This window comes from Caretta caretta, chromosome 4, assembly GCF_965140235.1.
Source record: "Caretta caretta isolate rCarCar2 chromosome 4, rCarCar1.hap1, whole genome shotgun sequence".
Taxonomy (NCBI): domain Eukaryota; kingdom Metazoa; phylum Chordata; order Testudines; family Cheloniidae; genus Caretta; species Caretta caretta.
Window position 1 is genome coordinate 83598299 of NC_134209.1, and position 25653 is coordinate 83623951.

Genomic DNA, 25653 nt, shown 5'->3' on the forward strand with positions numbered 1-25653 from the left:
GCACCATGGTTGCTCATTTTTCAGTACAGTAGGATCTGGTTCTTGAAACTGTCTTTTGAGAAGCTTTGAAATCTCAAAATAATGTGAACATTTTTAAGATCAGGCCCATGCCATCGTCAAATCAGCGGCAGCACACATTGCACTGAGAATACCTGTAAGCTCTCAAGGCAGTTGCAATGGAAGGGATTGGGGAGAGGAAGCCAGTCCAAACTTCTCCCAACTTTGAGGGCAGTAATTACTGTTTGCCCACCCCCAAATGTCCTGGGAGGGGGTAGGAAAGACAGCCCATGCAGAACTTGGGACCCTCACCCCACCCCCTCAGGGTAATAGCCTTCTGCTGCTAGTTAATGTAGTTAGCCCAGTAGCTCAAGTGGTAGATTTCTGTGTTGTAGTACTGAATGTTCAGAGTTCAAACCTTGCTGATCACTCACAATGGTGGGGGGCATGTTTTTCTTGGGGGGGGGGGTTATACTTTTCCTTTAAATCAAACTAGGAAATTACATACAAAAATCTAGATTAAAAGTTGGCACTGCAACCTTAATTCTGCTCCTTGTACGTTCACTTTATGATACAGACTTCAATTACATGATCATATGCTATTTTTCTACAGGACCCCTACATCTTTAGTGTACAAGATGGATGCTAGCAGGCAGAATTAAGGTTGCATTGACAGCAGTAAATCTGGCACTTGCTAACTTTTGAGTTCTTGACTTGTAACCAAAATAATGTTGTTTAATGAAGTTTTTGTATTAGAATATATGTGGCTCTTAGAATGTACATTTTACATGTGCACACACCCTACTCCATAAATTCATATGGTGCATTATTGAAATGAAAACAGTTCTAGTCCCAGAGGGTTTTCACAAGGGTGGGGGCATCCATCTGCATCGATTAGCTTGCAAGATCCGGGTCTAAAATAGACAAACATAAGTTCATGTTTCTGAAAGGAAAAACAGTAACTTTTGATGGTCAAGGAAAAACTCTAAAACTAACTTTTTATTTTCTTAGCAAATTAATCCTGAAGAAGAAAATATAGGATTAATATTGACAATGTATAAAATTTGTTTTTCTCATCATTTGTATCATGAGCCATGTGGGTATTTTAGCTAAAATTTTCAAACTTGATTATCTAAAATTAGACAACCAAATCCAGCAATAGACCTCCAATCAGCTACCAGAGAGTCAGAGGAGCAGAGCACTTGCTGCCACCTGTAATCAGTCATTCAGAGCTGTTGATGCACAGTGTTTTAATAAACACCACTCTGCCTGATCAAACAATCACACCTGGATTGTTAGGCATTCCACTGTGAAACTTTTGGGCTCGGATTTTACAGCAAAGTTGGTATTTCAAAAGACAAAATGCTTTAATGAAATGACCATTTTTTATGACATAAATGGGTATACTAATATAAAGGGTAAATTTTGCATGCTTTACTCATAGGAGTAATCACATAAAGCTACTTCCAAATGCTAGAAAAGTGTGGTCAGTACTGTACATAGATATGCATATGTTCACTATTTGATTATAATTCTGAATTATAATCACTTTTTTTTTGTAAATGGCAAAAACAATTATTGTTTCAGAGTGACTTATCTACAGAATTTAACAATATGAGTGAAGACCATACCTCTAGTAGGAATATGACTCCAGTTTCTCCTGGTGAGTGTTTGCAATGCTCTTTACTGAAATGGTTTTCTTTTAAGTAGCTTTTGCTAACCTTGCATAAAATTGTGTCACAGTTAGGATTTTAAGTTGTTTAAATGGATACTGTCAACTTGAAATATAGTTAGTTTTTTTGTTTGTTTGTTTAAGTTCAGCTGTTTCAGGTACGAGCCAGCCCCTGAAATCACCTTGTTAGTTTTGGGGCTTTTATGTACATTTCCTATTTGATAAAATGTGATGTGTTTTCTCCCCTCTCCTGTGTTGCTGTGTCTATCTTCACAAAGATAATCAATTATTAGAGAAAAATATTTCTTTCTTTTTGTTTATAGTAAGCTCAAAAAAAGTCCTGGGACACACATGTGATTTATTTATTTTTTTTTTAGTTGATATTCAGAGACCCAGATTATCCTTTTTTTCCCTTTAACAAACTGTAGAATACTAGTAAAAGTAGTGGGTAGTGGCCAAGTAAATTTCTGAAAGTGTACACGGCAAGCTTTTGAAGTTAACTAATTCCTAAATACAAAGGAACCCAGGAGAAAGTAACACTAAGTATCTTCTCAGGTAAATACCCCCCTCTGGGCAGCCCCATCACTGAGGCCAGGGAAGTAGTGGTACAAATGTGGAAAACTGAATCGAATTTTTCACTCACTCTCCTACTTAGACTTCATCCATATTGCCTCTCAAACTGTGGTTTGCCTTGCCACTCACCCAAGTCTGATCCATCCTTAGTTTCCTAATTCTCCCACTTAGTCTTATCTGGTAATATACACTTAAAGCACTGAGATGCGCCTACAACTTAAACTTCCCCTTAAAGTGTTCTGTGCAGGAATATATATTACCCAGCATGTTTATGGTACTGTCTGTAGTTCCATAGTAGCAGCCGTGTTAGTCTGTATCCGTAAAAAGAAAAGGAGTACTTGTGGCACCTTAGAGACTAACAAATTTATTAAGAGCATAAGCTTTTGTGAGCTACAGCTCACTTCATCGCTCACAAAAGCTTATGCTCTAATAAATTTGTTAGTCTCTAAGGTGCCACAAGTACTCCTTTGTCTGTAGTTTAAAATCTTTCTCAAGTCAAAATCATATTTTTAATGAGTCATAGCCTTAATTAATTTACATAATTTTTGTAGACAGCAGAGTAAAGGTAAGATTGTCTCTGACTGTGATGCCTGGTAAGTGAAGTGGCAAACTAAATCTTATACACCATTTACCTCTGTAGTATTTTTCTAGATTGTCCTACATATCAAGCTTGCTCTAATACCCACAATTGTTTTGTCAGAATATGTAAATTTGTGTTAGTGGGCTATATAAGTTTGAATTTATTTACCTTATCACATGATATAGATCAGCTGCCATCTGGAGCTTTTGAGATCCACTACTAAATAGTGCCGTTTACAATGTTGTTTTCTGAATGCAGGACTCGGGACTTGTAACCTGGATCCATAGACTGTAGCTTTAATTAAAAAACCAAAGCCAAAAAAACAAACCCCACCTTTTTTTAAATGGGAATTTTTGCTTTCCTCAGGAACACAGATTTTTAAAATAGTTACTTTTTTTTTTAAAATGCTAGGATAGCATCAGGCTTTTCCTGATACAAAGGGTAGGGATTTTCTAATGTGTTTGATATGTTGCCCTAGCTCTGCTCCTATTGAAACTGGCACTTACTGCTGTACAAACATTTAAAGCCTGGCTCTGCTGAATGAATACTAGCCCTAGATTATTGGAAACTGACTACATTTTTGTTTGTATTTCAGTTATTTATACTGTAAATCACTTACTGAACAGAAGAATTAAAAACATGTTTGGAAAAGCTTTTCATGTTATAGTAAAATATGTTTACAAAGATAATTACTATATTGCTTAAACTTTTTTTTAAGTTTAAAAGATCCCACAGCTGTATGAGACAAGTGGTTTATAGTAAGAAAACAAATGTGAGCTGTCTGAAATTATTATTGAATGTTTTGCCTAGTAATTGTACTTGCCTAAGTGTTTCAATTGACCATAATCGTGACAAATGCAACATTCCTGGATAATCTTTGTTAGAATTTCTTTTTTGTCTGCATCATACTGAGCATACTCTGTTCATGTTATTTTAAAAGAATATGAGAAACCCATCTTGGACCTTTACCAGTAGCCTTTTTCTTTCTAAACAATGCATTCTCTTCTGTTATTACATACTGTAAATCAAACTGTTCGATAGCTGACCCTGCTGCAAGAGAGCAAAAAGGCAAAACCTAAAAATGAATATTTCTCCACAGATATTGAGAGGAAGGAGGAGATGCCAGAGAGTCTTCATCAGTCGTCTGGATACAGTTCACTATTATCCACAGACCCATCTCCCAAAGCCGCAACCATTAATTATCATGGTTTGACAGAGATTTCAAAGGTAAGTAAAACTGGCAAATGCTTAGTTGATTTCCTTTCTAAGGTCAAGAGAACAAGTAAGCATTAGTTTTCGTTGTATATACTACTGGCAAAAAACAGCAGAACTATGCAAAACTTCATCTAAGTCTGTCTCATAAAAATCCTTTTGATATGTAAACAGTGCTTAAAGTAATTTTTTTGCATGAATTCTCCAGGTTAAAAGTCCATTTCTGAAGATTGTTGGCTTTGAAGAATTGCCTAAATATGTTGCTTTTCAATTGCAGGAGACAACAAGACAAAGAATGGAAAGGATAAGTAAAATGTAAGTAATAGAAAAGGGCAGCAGGAATTCATTTCCCAGTAGGGAATTGTACTGGACTAAGGCATATATAGAATGTGCATATGTGTTCCAAACCTCAAAGGTCTCTACATCAGGTGTGGCATTTCCTTATGACTCCACTGGATAATAAATCCACTTACAGTTCTGTGTTTGTGGGATGAGTCACTGTTTTGGTTTTTAACAAGCAATATAATGCATTCTTAATGGTATTAACTAGGGATTAAAGAGTGTTTAGAATTTGGTTGACAACTAATAGGAGTATTATCTGTCTTTTGATAAGAGTTTACTGGAACTACATAACATTTGTGTTCAAACTTTGAGGTGAAATATTAAATGAAAAGAGGTAGGCCAGTTTCAGGCCAGGCATCACATAAAGATACCTCAGAATAATAAGCAGAATCTACTGCTGGTTCTGAGATTTATAATGAAAATTTGCAGGTAGAAATAACTCATTACACTTGCTGAAGTAAAATAAAATGCATCATCACAGTGCAACTGTTATTCAACAAGATTTCTGTATCATACAAATGAATTACTTCAGGAAGTTGAAGTCATTAATCTTGTCTGCCACTTCGCAAAAACCTAAGCTCTCTGATGGTGACAGCCTTTTTAAAGCTAATTTGAGATCTACAAAGTGTCAATTATCTCCTCCATTAACTTTATTTTTGTGAATTTTGTGCCTTCTCTATGTATATTTTTTTAAATGTCTCTCAAATAACAGCAAATCTAATAGCCTGACCAATGTAAAAACAAACAAACAAAAAGTCAGGAATGCTGCTTTGTTACTTTAGCTTTATTAATTAGTAGTAAATGTTTGTTTTAGTCTTTGTTTTAACCAATTTTAAAAATATTTTTAGGATTGAAGAAACTTCAGAATTGCTGAAAAATTCAAGTAACACATCGTAGACCATTTTCTGTCTAGACTTCTGGATCTCAAAACTATTATGTAAATTTGTACAATTTTAAAGTTATTTTGAATATATTATCCATTTTAAGGACTATAATTGTTTTAAAATGTTTTTATTTTTACTTGAAGAATAAATGTTTTCTCATACCTTTGTCATGATTACATTAATTTTAACTTTTTGCTATAGAAAATTGCATTTTTTGTGGAGTTGAAGTCATTACAGAAGTGTGTTTTTGTGTTGACATTTGTTGGCAACGTGCTAAGTAATATGTTTTTTAAAGTGCAGGCTTGAGGACCATGGTTTACATCCTGTTGGAAACACTCCAGCTGGGACTTGCATATTGCACCCAAGAGACTCTCATACATACCATCTTGCCATCTGTACTGTTCAATAAGACTTAATGAAAACTTAAATGCACATATTGTAAATGTGTACCTTTTTTGTTTTGTTTTTTTAATTATAAATTTTCATGGTTAGTCAGAAAGCACCCCAACACATTATGGCTTCCATTAACACTGACAAAGTGAAGGTCATTTGGATCCTAAACACTAAAATGTGTAAGTAAGTCCACAGACTTTGACTATGCGAGATGTGGTGAGTGTTTTAGTGCTCTATTACCCAACACATTTTAAGACCGGCAGCACAGATGGAGACCATCCAGTGTACAAAGACGTACAACATTTTTATGATTTGAAACTATATAAAATTTCTCTTTTGAGACATAAGTAGATGTAAGACTTCCATAAACTTGATATAGTCAAATCAAAAGTGTCAGTGTGGGCTGGATAGAGAGATGGTATTTCATCCTTCTTTTCTAAATTACTGGTTATTTAAAGTGTTATGTAAGGAACCTTTTTACAACATGCTGTAGCTATCCATATTACTTGGATTCACATGAAAAGATCAAAAAATGACATTGCAACTGCTGAAGATATCAAGATTTAAATGGTATAATTTTCAGATGGAGCATCTGTTTGCTCTTCCTTTTTAAAAATGATTTATTTGATGATGATAATAATTTTGAATATGTTCCTCCATAAATATGTGATTAATTTCATTTTACATATCCAAACTGAGTAACATACAATAATCTGTTGTTGCTCCATAAACTCAGTGAAAAGCTTAAGGACATGAACGTACTTGTAATAAACTCCCATTTTTTTCCAGTATACTTAAATTGCAGATTCCCTGGAAAGCAAGCTTTACACTCATGATGGCAACTTACTTTAAAGTTTATTTGGAAATACCCCTTGTTCACAACCCACTACTCCACTATCCTAAAGAATAATTCTTTAAATTGTTTCTTCGAGAGAGAAGAAAAATTTCCTACTGATCTGAGATTGTGTGTCGTGTGCAGTAAATAGAAATTATAGCACCATCTTGTGGTGCATATTTATTCGAAGTATTTTCGCAATTTAGAATAAAATTGTTTTGATACAGAGTACCGACAGTCAGTTTTGCTTTGAAACAGTAATGACAATGTTTTGAGTATCAACTTTTCGTTGTTTAATATATTGTATTGAAATAGGCTTCTAACTGGTAATTTAGCATGGAAATTAGGGTGCAAACAAAGTCCATTGTGTGTGGTTTCCATAGTTCAGTACCAAAAAACCCTAATGTTTTGTGCTGTAGTGTGAAGAAAGAGGAGAACAATTTTAAACAAACATTTGTGTTCAGGATTTAAGAAGTTGATGCATACTTGATGCAGCTTAATATTAATATTAAAAGAAACTTTGTGTCTCTGACAAAGTAACATGCAATCTAAAATATTCCTCAAAATAGTACTGCACATTTCAAAATACACAATTGTCCAACACTTTCCAATTTTCAAACTTAGCATATTTAGACTTTCCTTTACTACTTCCTTAGTTTTCGCCTGATGCCATTATCGTGGGATGACTTTTTTTTCCCGTAACACACCTGAGTTTTGTAAAGTGCTTTGCGATTCTTGGATTGCAGGTGTTGAGAAGTGCCTCATATTATTCCTTATTTTGAAACCTTAGGACTTTTTTTCTGAGTCAGAAGAAACTATACATGATAGAGAATGTTCATCTTTTAACAGTCTTTACATGTGTCTGCACTAGAATTTTTTGGTAGAAATCCATCTGTGGAAATTTCAGAGATGGAGCACTGGCATTTTTACTATTCGATGGCGGGGGGGGGGGGGAAATATACCAGTGGCATGCTCCCAAAAGTGCAGCTCCACTGTTAGCAGCAACAACAGGAACACTAGCATAGATGAGCAATGCCACTTTTATCATTGTGGTGACTAAAGGTAAAAATTCTAGTATCCCATGTATACTAACACACTGGTAGATCTCCATGACTGGTAATGAAACAGTTGGCGATTCTCCTCCCCACCACGAGTTAGACATTAGAGAATGTTCTTCCTAACAGCTTTTATCACAACTAGTTTCTTTCAACTTGCCTAACAAAAATTCCGGGGTTTCAAAATGTGGATGTTTTACATGACTGCTGTTTTTATCTATTTACTGTGCTGCTATTCACGCTTTAAAGTTATTAGAGATGCTTCTTTAAAAGAGAAGAAAAATCAGTCCACTGTAGAACAGGCACTCCTTTCCTGAATACCTTTCTTTTAATTTATATAATTTAAAGAAATTAACTGAACTCTCTCTCTCTCTCTCTCTCTCTCTCCCCCCTCATAGATCATACAAAAGAATCCCACCTTTCAATTCTTATGACATTCATGATCATGCAAGGGATAATGAAGCATAATTGTATTAAAGTGGAACACTGAAGCAGGAGCTCTTCCTAAAATTGCAGTTGATCTTGGACTGGGTTCTAAATCTTCTAGTAAATGTGAACTGAAACATGCATGCTTGTTTGAAGAGTCAGTTTAACAAAAACCCCCAAAACCATAGCAGTCATCCAGTATTTTTTAAAAATTATTTAGAATATGCTTAGCTTGTGTAATAACCATAAAAATCTGACAGTTATTGAAATGTAATCTGAGTCACAGCCCTTTTGTTAATCTTACTTGGGGTTGCTGTAGAGGGCTTCTTGGGTTTTAATATTGGAATGCTGTGAAGCATAGCTAGTAAGGAAACCATTGCAGTATATGGCCTTAGAATGCACTTTAGGCTTTATCATATTGGCTTAGTTATTCTAATAGAGATGCCAGAAATAGTATCTCGCTCAGGTCCTGACCTAACTCCCCTAGACCTAAATGGTCTCAATACAGTAATGCTTTTTGGGGGGCAGGATTTAATTCTTAATTCTCTATAGTAGCTGTGATCTGTGCATATGTGGGGGGGGGGGGTTTAGTCACCATTATTACTAAGTATGTCCCACTTTCTTGTTTTTATGCTGTTTCTATGAATTACATTTCATAACTTTACACTGGTCCTTGGGGAGAAATATATTTCTTCCTTATATTATTGAGTAGCTCACCAGCTGGTCAGAAATATGCTGGGCTTTTCAAAGCTAAAATGTTTCATGAACACACATAAATTTTGAAGAAGTTTTCACGGGGAAAGTTTTTAGGGTCCAGGGTTCTTTGGTCACTTTTAACCAGAAAGAGACTAACACACTCCGTAGCATGGTGACGTTTAGGCTACTGGCGTGGGATGTGGGACATGCAGGTTTGAGTCCTTGCTCTGGCTGATTCTAGAGTTTTTTCATCCAAGATCACTCCGAATCAGGCAGAGCAGGGACTTGAACCTGGTTTTCCTACATTCTCAGCCAGAGCCCTAACCACCATTCTGTAGAAGGTGAGAGTACACTCATCCTCTGCTCAGGTTTTGAACCCACAGTGGATATTTTGACAGAATTCTGTTTTTCAAAAACATTGGAAAGGTTTCTGTTTTGTTCCAATGTGGAATGAAAACATTCTGAACCCTAGAAAGTTGCCATGAAATGGAATTATTGTCTCCAGGTGGCTCTACTGAGGGGAGAGATCCTTTTTATATATTTCATCTGCTAGTGTTTGATTTCCCCATGGTGTAATCTTCTGGAGTGTTGTTTGTTTCTGTAGCACTCCATAGATGATGTGTAGAGCTCATGTTGTGAATTCTAAGAAGTGGGTGTTATGCCGCTCTTTTAACCTATTAACATGAGGTACTGGTGCAGCTTTGAAAAAAACACTCCAGTATACAAATGCTCTCTGCATCTTAAGCACATCTGAAACCTGTCTCCCTGGCAGGTGTATTTGTTACATTGGAATTGTATACATTGGAACTGTAACAAATAAATTTTAATTTATCATTGTTTTCAGTCCGAGAAAAAAGGCACTTTATTTTCCCACTGGAGTTTTTCCCATAACTAAAGTGACATCACTGACAAAGCTAAAATTCTGGTGCAGTAGAGCTGTTTTTGCCTGCGATCTTGAGGGGATACATGTTGAAATTAGGACCAAAAATTGATGGTAATTGGGCAGTCTCAAATGCAGTAAAAGAATATGGCTTTTGGTGACACACCCTTGAGCCATCAGAAAGACAACTGTGGCCGTATTGTGTTTGTAATGATTTATACAAGACATAATATTGTGTTTAATCACTGACCTGCAATAAGTCACTGAAGGTATATTTTTAATAGATATGTTCCAAGACTGCCCATGAATTTTAATCTGTATATTTCTGTTCTAGTGTAGGTCAGAAAATTGAATAGAATTTAGAGATAATTTGTTTGGGATTATATGTGAGCCTTGAGTATTGGTCAAAGACTCTTGATTTCAGGGAGAGAAAAGCTGGAAAAAGCTTTTCGTGCAAAGTCCTGAACTTGGCTTATACAAGAAAATGTATTTCTTTGTTGAGTCTCTGTGAATGTGGCTCCCGCCCATGGTGTATATACACCTGCTGCATCTGAGTGGGATCCAGGTACACAGAACATCTTGAAGAATCAGTTACTATAAGGTGGTAAACTGTTCTTTATTGTATAGTTTGTATTGTATAGTTGTATGTATAGTATGTATTGTATAGTTCTTTATTGTATAGAAACTTTATATTCGAACTGATCAAATGAGAGCAAATGTTTGCTTGGAAGACAGTATGAAATAGGATTATCCCAACCTTAGGTATATAGGGAGGTAGATGTAAACTAAATCCAGCAGTTTGTTTTATGCCAAATTTGCAGTAATTTGAGTATTATCAACATATCGAGGAGTATAGGTGGAGTTCTGATTTGCATGTGAATAGATTATAGTGGTGCATTTTATTTTGATAACCGGTATAGTATGGATGGGCTTGATTTTACAGAGTAATGTTTCCATTTCCATATTATGCCAAGTTAAGATTCAGAATTACATAGTTTTCAGATGTATGGCCTTGGCTAATTAATATACAGTAACATCTGTACCTCAGTTTTCACCATCTGTAAAAAGAAGAGTGATGCCTGCCTGTTTGCCTCATGGGAGCATTTTGAGGATTGATCAGTTGTTTGCCTTATGCTTTGAAAATGTGGAGTACTAATAATTTCTCTAAGATTGTAGGTATAATTTTCGGAGTTCTTTAATTTTAAGCCAATCAATTCCTTTCCTTATTCATTTATTTAGGCTCCATTTTATTCTAGTCTTAAATGTTTAACTCTTTTTGAAATCCTCCTCTCTCAAAGTACTTCAAAGTTTTATCAGTACTGTAACAAAATATGGAAGCTGGTGCTGGATGGGCTTCTTTGTTTGAATTTCTTCATCAAACTAATATTCATCCTATGTTACAGTGACACTGAGACCTTGCAAGACTATCGACTTAAATTTTGCTCCTTTCTTTTGTCTCACACACTACTGTTAAATCCTGCATTTCTGTGTCCACTTCATGCTATATAGTTCAAAGTGATGTTGATGTTAAGAGTTGTGATTTTTTTTTCTGCCATGCATCCTATTTCTAGCAATGTACTCTTTTTCACTATTCCATAGGTCCATCTGTCAAAGTTCCTGGAAAAAATCATGCTCCGCAGCCAGAGTTGTGCTAAGTGCTTCTCAGTGCCAAGGTACACAGATGCCTTGAACAGGTTGTTCTTTCTAACAAGAAAATCCTCAAACAAGAGCACCTTTACCTTTACCCCCAGTTCAGAATTTTGCAAATGTATAAAAATTGGAAGACTTAAAAAAAAAAAAAAAAAAGTTAAAATGGCAATTGTGCAATCTTTGTACATTGTTTTGTGGTCTTAAGTAACAGCCAATTCTTTCTTTATTTCTGATCTGTCCTTGATGATTTTTGTGTTCCTTTTTTCATGAAGATGTTCTAGCAGTCAGTGTTAACAAGTTAACAGCTTGTGGTTAAGTATCAGAATGAGATTAAGAAAAGGTTTAATGAATTTTAAAGTGATTTCAACTTTTGCTGTTATGATACTGCTTTGATCCACTGATCATTAATTGTCCCCACTATTAAATATCCACACATGCATTATTCTCTAGTAAAGCCTTGTTCTTCATATATTACTGGCCAACAAGGATGGCATGTTCTCTTCCAGTCTGATTTTTTGCCCCTTGATATAAATAGACCTAAATGTTTGGTTTAAAAAACAAACAAACAAACAAAACCTCTTCTTTAACATCAGCCATTTTCATAACTCCCAAAATTCAGCCATCATTTTCAAACTGAATGCTCTATTAAAATTTACTGAGCCATTGTTCTATAATAGGAATGTATGACCATAAATAGTCATCAAACAAATCTAAACATCTTTGGTTAGTAAAAGCTATCTACTGAAATAATAAGTAGTGCACTGAGTGAATTATTCTAACACTTTTATTTCACTGTAACCATTACAGGTTCCCCCATTTAGTTTTACTGTGAAACTGTCCCAATTTGCAGCATATGCACACTTTTCATTCACTCTAGATTCATTTTGTCTTAACCTCAATTATTTTGTAATAAGACCGTCATTGGTGCAAGTCCTTGAAGACTTTTACAGGTTTCTTGTCCCTGTTGCCTAACTTCTGTATCCTCCGAAGGCTTGTTGTTATACTTTATGAACCCTTTAATGGATGCCCAAGGTTATACTACTGTGCAAACTGCCTTGTTCAAATGTGAAACAGATTCAATGGGCAGTAGGAGAGCAACTCTCATATTTTTCTGGTTGCCCCAGCTAGTGAGGACCAATAGATTTATAGTGGATATTTCATAATCTGACAATAAACTCCTTGAATAACCTTGCTTAAGACATGGAGTAGTTGAAATCTGATAGATATGACTTGCTTTTCCAATTTATTTAGCATTGCAGCTCTCAATAGATGGGACTGTGGTTCTCAGGACCTTGAAAAGTGGCCTTTCAGTAAAATCCTCAACAATAAGCCCCACTTAATTTTAAACAAACCAATCACTCAAATAGTCCATAGAATCTGACTCTCATCCTTTTTAATTTTGCCTAGTAGATAAGTAGAACTCAAGAGATGGAGAATAACTTAAGAAATTTCAACAACTCCTCTAAGGCACAGTCTACAATAGAAGAGGGCAATTGTGTTCAAATTACCATTTCACAATACAGTACGAACATTGCTCGCCTTAAATCAGATTTTGAAAGTGCATGAGTTGCCAGCATGGCCGATGTCAAACAACATTTGAAAATGATTCTCAGAAACCAAGAGTTCAATCCTCCGTGCGCTGAGTTTACCACTGGTCAACTGAAATGGCCTGGCATACCTTAAAGAAGCCACAGGGCTTTTCTAAGTCAGCAAGGGGTAGTGGTTCTGTAGGGACTGTTGCACTGGCTAAAGATCAGGCAGAGCACCATAACCTACATTTTGGCATTCCCATTATGGGTAGAAGGGGAATTCTCAACTGCCCCTTCAGGGTAGATTTTTTTTATTGCTTTCTGCTGCTCCTGAAGCAATGCAAAGTGGCCAGGACCAAGGATCTGGTTCCATGTTTTCAAAAATCAGTCTGGAATATAGTTCTTAAACTGATTAAAACATGGTTTCTTCACTGGTGGGCAAAGCAAATCTGAAATTAGTTCCAAAACTTCTAGAACATGACTCTTGACAGAACCGAAGGTGAATGAGATTCTACTCTTATTGCAGCTGTGTAATGTGGATAATATAGGGCTGTAGCACACCATCAGTTCTTAATCAGAACTTCCCTCACAAATAAGCTGTCAATACTACGGGTGTGGCATAGTAAGAGTGTAAGGTTGGTTGGTTTGTTTAGTAACGTAACAAATCCTCACAGTAAAGATTTAGTTATTCCAACAATATAGTAGTTTTACGTCAGAAACAAAGAAGACATTTTAGTCCTTTTTGGTTCTTGACAATGTGCATTTGTGCATCTTCTCCCACTCCCATGGGAACCAGGAAAAAAACCCTCAAAACCTTTTACTAAAAATAAACATCCTGTACTGAGTAAACTAAACCTGTTGTTCAAAATTAATGTTTGAACCTGAACTTTTCAAGTCACAGAATTTACTAAAGGATCATTCTTTGTTATTGCCCCAGTAATAGTCATTGTAGAAAATAAATAAGGTTGACTCTTACCACAAGTAAGGCTCTGGAAGTGTAGGTTGTTCATCTAAATGAAGCATATAAATTATAATTTGAGTTTCCTATTTCAGTGTAGTTCATTGGCTAGCTTAGACAGAAGTGTCTACCATAATGTAAACAGTTTAGTCTTTAAGTTACATTTTTTTCATACAAGATTGACATTTGCGGCTTTTTCCAGATAACAGTAGCCAACACTCTTCTCAGGGAGAAGATTGGCTGCAGTCATTGTATGCATAAATGGTCTGCAGTTGGGCCTTAGTTTTTAATCTTTTCCTAAACACAGACATATTTCTCAGCAGCCTGACCAACTGGTTCTTGTGTCCAGGAAAATCACCATGTAGCTTATAGGAAAAATGAACTGCTGATAAACACCTAAAATGAAGTGCAAATTAAACAAAACTCTAACTCAGGGGATAGTCCATATTTTTAATAATTTTTATGTATATTTCTGGCATTGAGTTTTGGCCAAATTATTGTTTCTTGTGAGATATAGCTATAGATGCCCTAACCAAGCAGCTATAATTGGGGGGAAATTGAGTTTTCAATTGAAATGATTTCTTCCACAAATGATTTTTTTTATAGACATATAGCTAGCAAGGTTGTTTGAGAACTCCAGAAAAATTAAATAGCATTATAAGTGTTTCAGGTAGAGATTAGGCTAAATATAACTTTAAGCATGACAAATTTGTCATTGGGTAATGGAGGGAGCAAGCAATCTTGTTAATTAACAAAAAATTTAGTGTTCTGTATATAATAAGATGGAATTTATTTCAGTTACATTACCAGGAATCACTTAGGAGGAGAAAGAGCTACTAAAGACTTGGGGGTTTTTTGGTTGGGTTTTTTTTTTGGGGGGGTGGAGGGGCGGGGTATGTAATGTATTTACAGTATACTGTTATCACAGGTTCTGGTCTTTATTAGTTCTGTATATATGCTGGTAAGATAAGCCGTTGCACAAATACTAATACCTTACATGTGAACACTTTATATTATATACCGGGAGAGCAAGGCTTCCTGAGTAATCATCTTTTTTTTTTTTTTTTTTTTAAAGCAAAAGAGAATGTGTGTTAAATACCCACTTATACATCTCTTCAACATTAGCTATGGTGCTTTAGTCAAATACTACTCCTTTTCTTTTCTTTTGACCTAGTGTCACTAATGGACAATACAGATCATGTCAGCTGTTTAAGCTGGAGTTAGGTAGACACAGATAGTATTCCACCTCATGTATTCAATAGTCATGATTGTTAGAGGATAGAACTTTGACCTTTAATTCTAATACTTAGGCATTACTACCACTAACAACTATGTCCTCTCAGTGGGACAACCACTGCAGAATAGAAGCACACTTGTCTTTTCACCTTCCCTTACAACACCCAATGCCTACAAATTAACACCCACTCTAATTTCTTGTGTCTCAAACTTCTTCTCCCCACAGTAGAAAAGGGAGATTGATAAGACTGAAATTTATCACGTCTGATGCACTGAATGGGTCAACACATTTCACAGGCCTTCTGCTGCTGCCGCTATTTAGCAGGTACCTCAAATAGTCTTCAATGTATTGGCGACATTGAGGTGAAACTCTTTCTGTGTCAAATAACTTTGTTTTATGACAGGTATAAGAGAGATCACCCATACAGTATACATCTTTTCCTCCTGATATTTCCTTCCTTTTTAGAAATGCAGCTGTGCATTCTTTTCCCCAAATCTCCTCCATTGGATTCTATCTGGAATATATGTTTGGGGATTAGGAGTTTCAGCTGTCACTGGTATTGTTTCTTCTAATACTACAGCTACTCCTGCTGATTGGTATTGTCCCCACAGCTCCTTTAGGTCTGAAAGTGCTGTTGCAGGGGAGAAGGAGAAAAACAGATTGTCCTTGCCAATGTTCTTGAGGTCCATAGGATCATGATCTACTCTAGGTGCACATTCAGCAAAAATATCAGATTTGTTTAGGTAGAGTCCGTGTACAGGATAGTACGCTAGAAAGATTGGTTGGTAGATCAAAAATAGTTAGATTAATCCTTTAACCTTCCTACAGCTGTATTGTCCTAATATGTAAATAAGCAAAGAAATTCCTCTAAGTCCTCAGTCGTTTTCTGAATATTAATTAAACTAAGTAGTTCAATTTCATGCCCCCCTCCCCACCCGTTTTACTGAAGGGAAAATTTATAATGCAACATCTTACTCTTTCAGGTGAATACAATGTTGTTTCTTTCCTTAAGATTATTTTTTTGCTTCATAACTAGTGCTTTTGGCAGGAGTATAATACTGTTTGTATGATTGGCTGAGAGTGTTTCAGTGCTTTATGTAATTCCTATGAGACATGGAGAGGAAATAAATAGGATCAGTCAACTGACATCACTTAAGTGATTCTATTGACATCTGCTCCACGTATATTGTAGAGAATATAAAACCATTTGGGGGATTCTTTGGTAAAAGGGAGGCACAAAAGGGTTTTCTGTTGATGTATCCAGCACATGAAGTTGAAGTATTTTGATCATATTTCATGAATAAGATTGCAATCTGGAAAAGGTATTGTTGGGAAGAATACCAGGAAAGCTATAATCCAGTACATTAGCAAAATCTTAACTAGAGAGGTTTATAAATCAGCCTTGAGGAAGACGCTGGGGAATAAACACTTAAACAGTGAACCCACGAATCTGAAAATGATTCTGACTGACAAATGCAGTATACTTTCATGTCAACTAGAAACTGATCTATTTGAAGGGTTATTTGCATAGGAAATCTTATAAATGTGCATGATGTCATCGATGTGTTTGCATTTCTCCTTTCTATTCTGGTGGCAAGTAATTGTAGTGTAACCTCTTAGTTTCATCAAGTGTCAGAATTCTCTTTAGCAACAGTTAAAGCTAAGGGTGGGATTTTCAGAAGCACTTCTCATTGGCCTAACTCTGCTTCCATTGATCTCAATGGGAATTTTACCAGTGGCTTAAATGGGAGCAGAGTTTAGGTCAGTGCTGAGTGCATTTGAAAATCCCCATCCTAATAGAAGTTGATATGGAAACAGGGAAGACTCTGACTTCTCAGTTTCAATACGTGTTGTAATTGAAAATCTTTTAATTCCACTTTTTGTCATTGACCGTTGCTGCTGGTGGTGCTCCTTTCCTTGGAAAACTGAAATTTTCCTCTGCATTGCATCTACAAGTCTGCAGGTGAGATCAGCCTTGATCCGCCCTCTCAGCAACATAAAGGCTGCTCAGTCAAAGTTTGGTGCCAGAACATCGTAATAAGAAAGGTAGCACAGCACATGGGTCAAGTTAACTGCTGCCATACAACGAAATTGACAGCACCTTCTTATCTCTAAGCTTATTTCATTCTATACTGTTTCATCTGGACCACATTTTATTTCTTCTTACTAACTTTTTTATTTCTATCTGTGCTTACTAGGACTGTTTTTCTGGAAAATGATGGATATTACATCATTGTATGATGATGTGACTGTGTCTTCCATCTGTTTCTGAGACGGTGGCAGAAGGATAAACCCCTAAAGATAGAAAATGTTACAATTTCAGCTCATTTTAGAAACTACCTCTTGTATCAGAGGGGTAGCTGTGTTAGTCTGTAGCCACAAAAAACAATGAGGAGTCTGGTGGCACCTTAAAGACTAACAGATTTATTTGGGCATAAGCTTTCATGAGTAAAAAACCCCACTTCTTCAGATGCATGGAGTGAAAATTACAGATACAGGCATAAATATACTGACACATGAAGAGAAGAGACTTACCTTACAAGTGGAGAACCAGTGTTGACAAGGCCAATTCAGTCAGGGTGGATGTGGTCCACTCCTCGCTTAGAGACAGCTCCCCAACCTGAAGCAAACGCTCACCAGCAACTACACACCACAGCACAGAAACACTAACCCAGGAACCAATGTCTGTAACAAACCCCATTGCCTATTCTATCCCCATATCTACTCTAGTGACACCATCAGAGGACCCAACCATATCTGCCACACCATCAGGGGCTCATTCACCTGCACATCTACTAATGAGATATGCCATCATGTGCCAGCAATGCCCCTCTGCCATGTACATAGGCCAAACTGGACAGTCTGTACATTAAAATAAATGGACACAAATCAGACATCAGAAACAGTAACATACAAAAGCCAGTAGGAGAACACTTCAGTCTTGCTGGACATTCAATAACAGATTTGAAAGTAGCCATCCTTCAACAAAAAAACTTCAAAAGCAGACTTCAAAGAGAAACTGCAGAGCTACAATTCATTTGCAAACTTAACACCATTAATTTGGGCTTGAATAGAGACTGGGACTGGCTGGCTTACTACAAAAGCAATTTTCGCTCTCTTGGTATTGACACCTCATCAATTATTGGGAGTGGACCACACCCACCTGGCTGAATTGGCCTTGTCAACACTAATTCTCTACTTGTAAGGTAACTCCCTTCTCTTCATGTGTCAGTATATTTATGCCTGTATCTGTAATTTTCACTCTGTGCATCTGAAGAAGTGGGTTTTTTTACCCACAAAAGCTTATGCCCAAATAAATCTGTTAATCTTTAAGGTGCCACTGTACTTTTTGTAGATTCTCTTTGTTAAAAGAATTTGCTCCATATTCAAAATTTTCCATTATGCTTTATTCAGAGACCGCCCACCTTTGGCCCAGCGTGGATGTGCTTGCTTCACATGTGACAGGCCCTTCTATTTTCCTCAGGGATGATACTTTTTCCTCTCAAGAAGTATCTTCTTGTACTAGTAACATTCAGGAAACAGGCACAGGGATCTCCAGTCTTCAGCTTCCCAAGAAACACTTTTTTTCCTCATCATTGGCCTGATCTTTTTCCTACTCTAACTGGACCATATCTTATGTCCAGAATACTACAATTCCTAGTGATGGAAGAGTCCATGTTATGTGGGCTAGCTGGATTCCTCTCTTAATCAAAATATATGAGAAACTAAGACTTTAAGCACTCTTAGGAAGTTGCTTAAGCACTTAAGAATTCTAAGTAGTAAGGTAAAACAAAAATTCCCAAGAAGTTTTCCAAGAAGGCTGCCATGAAAAGTAGAGCCTTTTCCATGGAAAATAAATTGTCTTGATATCACCCCCCATTTTTCCCTTTTCCTTTGCTGGGTCAGAGTTGGATTTTTAGCATGTTAGTTCTATACAAATTTCATCAACTAATGGCAAATATTATTCAGAACATAGATATTAAATAGAAATTGTTTAGATCCCCTTAAAATGAAGACTGTTGTTTTCCCTTTCCTAGTCCCTTGAGGATGGGATGGACTCTGAGAAGAAAAAACACTCATCAGCCATGTGTCACAAACAGTACAGAAGGATAAGGATGATAAATTTTGTTGTATTCTCTCAAGTGGTTACTCCTGTTTTGTCAGTTTCTTAAGCCTTGGCTACACTTGCACGTTATACTGCAATAAAGCTGCCCAGAGCACTCTAACTCACTCCCCCTCCACACTGGCAAGGCATGTAGAGAGCTCTGACTCCCTGGTTAAAGCGCTGCTGGTACTCCACCTCCCCAAGAGGGATAAGGTTTGCTGGGTGAGACGCTACAGCGTCAGTGTGAACGAGGAGTTACGTTACAGTGCTCTGATTGCCCTCCGGAAATATCCCTTAATCCCATTAACTGAAGTGGTCTCTCTTGTCTTTGTTGTGAACTCCGGCAGGAATGAAGAAGTGGCCCTTTCAAAGCTCCATTTCGGAGTGTCAGCCGCTAATCAGCTCCAAGGAAAAAAAACAAATAGCTAATGTTTGAGTGAGTGAGACAGAGGCGGGGGAGGGAGGTGGAGTCTGTACTTACAAGACAGTGTGCTGACACACTCTCAGCACCCCAAAAACCCACTCTCTCTCCCCCCACATACACGCAACACACTCCACCCCACCCCCTCCCCATTTGAAAAGCACGTTGCAGCCACTTGAACGTTGGGATAGCTGCCCATAATGCACCACTCTCAATGCTGCTGCAAATGTGGACAAACTGCAGCACTTTCCCTACTGCGCTGTACGAAGGCTTGTTTAACCCAAAGCACTCTACATCTGCAAGTGTAGCCAAGCCCTTAGGAAAATAGTGACTCCCCCAGAGTGCTGCTGTGATCAGTCATGGTACATATACTTCACATGGCTCGAACCTCAGTGGTAGCTCTTACAGACTTGGGTAATTTGTTTCTTTAAAGTATCTTTAAGCTGTGGTTAGCACCTTTCTTGCTTATGCACATCCTAGTTTGAAATCAAACATGTTGAAACAAAAAAACACACAACTCAAAAGGCTCCAGTTCTCTTAAGGCTTGTAATCACTACGGAATGTAATGATTCCGGAATGACTTAGGGTGTAAGTCAACCTAAGTTACGCTACTCCAGCTATGTGAATAATGTAGCTGGAGTTGATGTAGGTTAGATCAACTTACCCCGGTGTCTTCACTGCTTTGTGTAGATGGGAGACGCTCTTCAGTCGACTTCCCTTACTCTTCTCAGAGAGCTGGAGTTCCAGGGTTGACCGGAGAGCGCTCTGCCATTGATTTAGTGGGTCTTCACTAGACCCGCTAAGTCCATCCCTGCTGCATCAGTTGCAGCAGCAGCAATCTCCCCGTACTGGAGACCAGCCCTTATTCTTGATGTTGCATTATCTGTTTCATATTCCTTATTGTTCTGTGATTTGTTCCACAGCAGCTAGACTGAGCATCGGGCTAAGTTTATGGCAATGGACTCAGAAACTTGCCTCACTTAGAACACTGAGGCTGTTCAAAAATCTCTTTTGATGAGATCATCAAGGATTCCACCAACTTATGTAGTTAACATTGCCTGAGAAGAGCTAGGAGAAAAGGTACCATTGCAAATTTGAATTATTAAAGTTTCTGTCAATAGAGGCAATCATTTCAGCCCTTTCTTATGGAACTAACCAAATAAAATATTATTCAGATGTTTGTGGCAGGTTGGGTCACAGAAACCCGCTTGGGACTGCCACCTGATGTGCTGAGACTACCTCTGAGCCCATTTTCCCTGGCACCTTGGGACTTTAGTACCTTGCCTGGTTGTGCCAGACATATTAGCCTGCTACAAACACAGACCCAGGTCTGAACCACGTCCCCCAAAAGCTGCAGGCTTAACTGAAAACAGCTTAAGAAATGCTCCTGTTTCCAACACCCAGATACCCAGTTCCCAATGGAATCCGAACCCCAAATAAATCTGTTTTATTCTGTATAAAGCTTATACAGGGTAAGCTCATAAATTGTCCACCCTCTATAACACTGACAGAGAGAGATGTACATCTGTTTGCTCCCCCAGGAATTAATTCTTGCTCTGGGTTAATTAATAAGTAAAAAGTGATTTTATTAAATATAAAAAGTAGGATTTAAGTGGTTCCAAGTAATAACAGACAGAAAAAAAGTAAATTACCAAGCAAAATAAAACAAAAACATGCAAGTCTAAGCCTAATACAGTAGGAAACTAAATGCAGATAAATCTCACCCTCAGATGTTCCAATAAGCTTCTTTCACAGACTAGACTCCTTCCTAGTGTGGGCCCAATCCTTTCCCATGGTACAGTCCTTGTTCCAGCTCAGGTAGTAGGGGATTTCTCATGACTCCCCCCTTTGTTCTGTTCCACCCCCCCCCCTTTTTTTTTTTTGCACAAGGTGGGAATCCTTTGTCCCTCTCTGGGTTCCCACCCCTGCTTCTAAATGGAATAGCACCAGGTTAAAAATGGATTCCAGTTCAGGTGACATCACAAGTCACTGTAAGACTTCATTACTCACTTGCCAGCACACAGGTGTACAGGAAGTCTTACAAGTAAACAGAGCCATTTACAACCAATTGTCCCAGTTAATGGGAGCCATCAAGATTCCAAGCCATCATTAATGGCCAACACTTGGCATAATTACAATAGGACCTCAGAGTTATATTTCATATTTCTAGTTTTAGATACAAGAATGATACATTTATATAAATTGGATGACCACACTCAGTAGATTATAAACTTTGTAATTATACCTTACAAGAGACCTTTTGCATGACGTATATTCCAGTTACATTATATTCACAGTCATTAGCATATTTTCATAAAATCATATGGAGTGCAACGTCACAACATTGTCAGCAGAGACCAGATGGCCTAACCCTCAACTTAACTAGGAACCCATAATGAAGGGCAGCTGCTCCAAGCTTCTATATGCAGTAGGCTCCACACTTCCTCTATGTGTAGACTAGTTACATTAATGACAAAAAGTCTCTTGGGAAATAGCATATTCCACAGGATTCATCTGATTTCTTTCCTTACATAATCAAGTAGTCTTACCTCACGTTCTGAGAAGAAGGCAGTGTATTTACAAACAGATGAAACTTTCTATTCATGCTCACCATCCCAATTCTTACTTCAATCGCTTCTAAATCAATTACTCCAAGTATTTATTTTCTAACTTCGTCAGTAACCTGGAAGGTTCAGGCCCACTTTAGATCTGTCTCCTTCAACTGGTCAATGTAAAACCCTCCATTTTGAATAGATAGTCGTCTTTTCACACAACAAACTTCCTGTGAGTGCTTCCTCTGCTTTACTTTTAGAAAAGTTTATATTTTTTAGGCTGCTGTTCCAGCCTCTTCTCAAAGTGCTAGACTATTTCCTGTATGTCTTCCTTCTTTTCAGCCTTTGAATTGCTCCTGGAGGCTTTTCCAAACCTATGGCAATCTAAATGCTGAGGATCAAGGAAATCCAAGGATTTCATAGGATGCTAGTGCAGACTTTCCATCACAATCTCAGTGGTCTTGTCTCTTCTCCTTTCCCCCCCCAACCCCCCCCAAAAAAGTGTGTTACTGACAGGATGGTGGGTAGTAAGGTCTTCAATATAATGATGATGTTTCATCAGCAAGGGGTTAACTACTATTGTTTGTTTGAATGGAGCTGTGACCCTTTGCTCCCTAAGGAAGGCACAAAGAATTTAACCATGGACCCATTATTACCTTGGTCGTTTGCTCTAACTGTCCAGGTTGTGTTGGAATTCAATTTGCAGATGGCAGCTTAAATTTTTTCTAGAACATCTAGATGTTTTTTCTAGAACATCTAGAACAAAACAGGCTGAGTTTCAGCCAGAGAACAGCCAAAAGTAGCGTGCCTGTCATCTGATGTCTTCTCCTTTTCAGGTGAGGCCTCAGACAAGACCTGTGAGGCTGGTAATAAATGATTCACTTAAGCCTTTCCTTAAAAGCCAAATATCCATCGCCACAGAACCAAGAGTCTAAGAACATACCTCCACTCCCTCCCTGGGGTAGCTATATGTCAGCATAGCTCTACTTGGACAGCCACCTTCTAGTGGCTATTGAAGTGGTGCAACTGGCATGAGATAGCAAATGTCCAAGTAAGGAACCTTAAGGGCAAAGCATATAAACCATCTGTATTGGCTCCTCCCCATTAAAATATTTCCAGCACCATGAGTAACCGTAACCAAACTCCTGAATCACCCTATAGTACAATTAGAAATCCTAGTCAAAACCAGGATCTTTATACAAAGCTCCTACTATGCCCAAGAAAATAAAAGGTCATTGGTAGATGCAAAAGAACCAGGGCCATCCTTAGGTATATGCGGCTGCGTAGGACACCTGAAAATTTGGGGCACCCCTGGGTCTTAGTGTCCACCCAACAGCATCTTCCTATCCCTGATCTAGTTCTTAAAAGTGAAAAAGCCTTCCAGCCTGCCGGACCTATTAGCACAATATTGAAACTGTTAAAGAGCCATTAAAGTGCTCATGAAGCCATTTAATAGGCATTTGCCAAGCCCCAGGTATAGACTGTCAGTTTCTGAATTTACTGACAAAAATAGTTGTGCATTACTGTAATATTCACTCAGAACATGTTAGTCTCCAGGACCTTCGTTTAAAATTTGCTTTAAAAATATTTCATTAGTGTGTTGTTGAAGATTATAAAATCACATCTCTAAAAAGTTCTTGCATAGATTTTTAGATGCACAATCTGAGTATTCATCTTTATCCTTAAATGCTTGGAACTTCAGACTTTTAAATAAATCCTTCAAAAAACCCAACCTTATCTAAAATACACATTTTAATTAATATAGTACAAAAAACTTGCTTCCAAAGTCTTCCTGTCCTTTCTGTCCATCCCTTTCTCGCTTCATCTCCCACCCACACCTAGTTGAAGAGAGCTCTTAACAGGACAACACCCCTTTCCTTCCAGATATCTGGACAAAGAAGTTTCCCTTTCTTTACTACTTATTATTTGATTAACTAGTTTTAAGAGAATCCCTCCAGCAAAATCAGTACCTTAGTAAGATATAAAATCCTTTGGTATGCCTAAAATCTTTGGAAACATTTTTTAAAGTTGGTGAAATTTCATAACATGTATATTGTTATGGAGATCACACGAAGTAAATTAGTGTTCCCTTTTTCTAAAGGCAATGAACATTGTTATGAACACATTAAACTTCTGTGACTGATTAATTTAAAATAATGTTGTTTCAGTGAGTTAAATATGTAGTAATCTGGAACGATTGCTTTATGAAGGCTTAAGAGAACACTTAAAATATAAAATCACCTTAGAAATACTGATGAAGAAAATGTAAAACAGAGAAGAGCTGCATCATGTATTCCATAATATTTAATGTTGTATTCAGCAGCTGACTTGCCCTTACTACAAAGTTTTTGCAAATAAATCTCTGACAAACTTCAGGGTATATTTAAAAAAAAACAAAAAAACCCGTGACTGACATTTTTTATTCTCAAGTTTAGTGCTCTTAATTAGGTACCTTATGCATGTCCAGTCTTCACCATCTGGCATGCAGTGGAAAATATGCTGAATTTCTTTCTAAAGAAAATGGAGAAGAGTGTTTTTTTCAAATGTCATTTGCTTCATTTGGGTTCAGGGATCTGTCTGGAAGGAGTTGAGCAGAGAGGGGGAGGGAGACAGTGGGGAGAGGGCGGGGCCTGGGAGGAGTATGTGTGGGGCCACAGGCAAAAGAGGTGGGCTGGGGAGCTAGTCTCCCCAAGCGGCAGCTTCACCCACTGCTCATGACAGCAGGTAAGAGCGGGTTGGCTCCCGCACACCCAGCACGCACTGCAGTCTCCTTAGGCAGGGGCTGTATTCACAGAGCCGAATGCGCTGGTGCCGCGCATTCTGCATGAGGCAGAGGGTATGGGGGTCTCTGCAGGGAACTGTGATTCTCCATGGCCGTGAGGCGGGCCAGGTGGCTCGGTATGCTTTGCTGCCTCGTCCCTCCCTGCACGGGCTGCAAGCCCAGGCTGCCATTGGACATAGGGGCACCAGTTTAATAATACTGCATACGGCCCAGTTAATCCTAAGGATGGCCCTCAAAACAACCTCTGGAACTCCTTTTATAATGCTTCCTAAATCCTGTCCCTGCCAGGGGTTTCATCTTATGCACTGTTCCTAAATCCAGTCCAGCATGTCTCACTCCTGCTGGAAAAGAATTTTAGCATAAATCCTCCCATGCTCCTACACTCAGTTACTGTGAAGGGGCTACGGCAGGACCAAACCCTGGGTGCTGGAGCCATGATGGAGACATGGCCTCAGGGAGGCAGTTGATTTTAAAGGCTCCCACCCAACCCTAAGCTTTGCTCATCCTCAGGTAGTGTATTAGGTATGGCATAGCTTTTTTGTTCACAGTTACTTTGCCCCCTTTCTTTGTGTGTGAATGTAACGGTGGTCAACACCCATGAGTTACAAAGTATGACACATTAGAGGTTCAATAGCTCTCAATGCAAAACTTGTGTGGCTGTCATCCAAATCTTTGGATGTACAATACTTTTAACTAGTTTTCCATTGTGTTTGACAGCTGTCAAGATTTAAAAAAAAATTAACTGTCTAGTATATCTGCAACATTGTTCACTCAAATATATTAAAACAAAAAACCCACAACCAGCAAAAACACTTACTTCACTGTTACAACCCTTCATTTTAGTTATCTGTGGTTATGACTAGGGCTCCGTGTT

The 25653-nt window shown here is 37.8% G+C and overlaps 1 protein-coding gene across 12 annotated transcripts in view; it reads left to right on the forward strand.

The window, feature by feature from the left end:
• Positions 1-11637, forward strand: part of CEP44 (centrosomal protein 44) — a 43653-nt gene extending 32016 nt beyond the window's left edge. For 8 of the 12 annotated variants that reach the window (XM_048847764.2, XM_048847768.2, XM_048847766.2 and 5 more), the window contains exons 8-11: positions 1585-1660; positions 3922-4049; positions 4312-4349; positions 11145-11637. In XM_048847764.2, the coding sequence (XP_048703721.1) occupies positions 1585-1660; positions 3922-4049; positions 4312-4349; positions 11145-11235 (333 nt within the window). In that variant the 3' untranslated portion in view covers positions 11236-11637. The other 4 variants (XM_048847771.2, XM_048847761.2, XM_048847762.2 and 1 more) reach the window with 3 other exon arrangements.
• Positions 11638-25653: the final 14016 nt, after the last annotated feature.